The following is a 1,534-nucleotide window of genomic DNA, read 5'->3' as shown; positions in this document are numbered from 1 at the left end:
AAGAGAAGAAGCACCTCGTCAACCTCGTCAATCTCGTGAGTTGCCGGAACGGGGTAATGCACCACCATCCTATATACCCATTCTGCCCTACCCAACACCACATGTGCAATTCACTCCCCAAGATCCAAGAGCTCCAAACATGAATGATTTAATGAAGCTCATGCAACGTGTCGATCTTGGAGTTTACGATGGGAGGGTTGACAACTACTTGGCTCAATACCCCTCCTACTACAACATGGCTCAACAAGGGTACATCGACCCTAGAGGCCCTCACCCATCTTGGGCTCAACCACACCTTTTATTCCCTAATCAAGAGAACCAAGACGGGAACTTTGGCGGCCAAGGTGGAGGATTCTTTGGCCAAGGAGGAGGGTATGACCAAGGACGTTCTAGCGGACGTGGATACCGCAATGATGATGATGATGACGAGTGAAAGGGCAAGAGGTGCCTACCACACCACCTCCATTTGTATGATACTCTTTCTTTTCCCTTCTCTCATGTATAGTTGCATTGCATTTTAAATTATCTTGCATTTAGTTTACACCTCACTTGCATTTGTATTATATTTCATATTACATCTACATTATTTTTTTTGGTAAAAGGTAAGTATATTATATAAGAGGTATCAAAGTACAATGCTCATATGATCATATTACATAAGATTTTTGCTCTCTAGCCACTCAACATCAAAAATGCTTAAAGGACTCTTATCTCGCTCCCTGATCCTAGCTTTCATATCATTTAGAATTCTTTTTGCTAGCCATTCAGGACGAACTAGAACCAACTCATGTCTGCAAGAGTTGCGCTGCTGCCAAATCCCATACACTGCACTGAGCACCATAGCATGCTGTACTCCTTTCTGCACTGATGAACCCTGCCTGTTCTTACACCAATCTAAAGCATTTGTTGCAGGAATGTCTACCCCACTGGCCTGCTTTATTTGATGTATTACTCTTCTACTGTAAGGGCAGTCAAAAAAGACATGCTCCTGACTTTCACTTCCCAGTCCACATAGCAAACAAGTATCTTCATCCAGAACCCCATAGGTCATTAATTTGCACTTTGTCTGCAGAGCCCCAAGTGCCCATAACCACCCCATGAAATTGTGTTTGGGAATACTTGTAATACCCCGTATTTTTATATAATAAATTAAATGGATATTATTATATATTAAGTTTTATACAATTTATATTACTAATTATGTCGAGTTAATTGTTAGTCGAGAATTATGTTAAGTTATCGAGCTAAGTTAATTAAGACGGGTTTTATAAGAAATACGAATTGTGAGCTGACCCATTTAAGTTGGCCCAATATATGTTCAGCCCATTAAACCCTAAAGCCCATTTAACCCTTAACCCTAAACCCTAACCCTAATAGTGCCCTAACCCTAACCCTAACAGTCCCCTAACCCGCCTCCCTCCTCTCTTACTTCCTCAACACGCCTCCCTCCTTCATCAACACCAATCATCACGAATCCGCATAGAGAGAGAGAGAGAGTGGCCGTGGGTGGTTGACGGCACAGCAAGGATGAGCT

At 42.2% G+C, this 1,534-nt stretch overlaps 1 protein-coding gene across 1 annotated transcript; it reads right to left on the bottom strand.

Annotated features, from left to right (window-relative positions):
* Positions 1-652: 652 nt before the first annotated feature.
* On the bottom strand, positions 653-1,099 carry LOC141601481 (uncharacterized). The gene has a single exon (XM_074421770.1). It carries the CDS (start codon positions 1,097-1,099, stop codon positions 653-655), a length of 447 nt encoding a protein of 148 aa, XP_074277871.1.
* Positions 1,100-1,534: the final 435 nt, after the last annotated feature.

Source organism: Silene latifolia, chromosome 9, assembly GCF_048544455.1.
Source record: "Silene latifolia isolate original U9 population chromosome 9, ASM4854445v1, whole genome shotgun sequence".
Classification (NCBI taxonomy): domain Eukaryota; kingdom Viridiplantae; phylum Streptophyta; class Magnoliopsida; order Caryophyllales; family Caryophyllaceae; genus Silene; species Silene latifolia.
The sequence above is the reverse complement of the archived record's forward strand: the minus strand, read 5'-3'. Positions and strand labels throughout refer to the sequence as shown.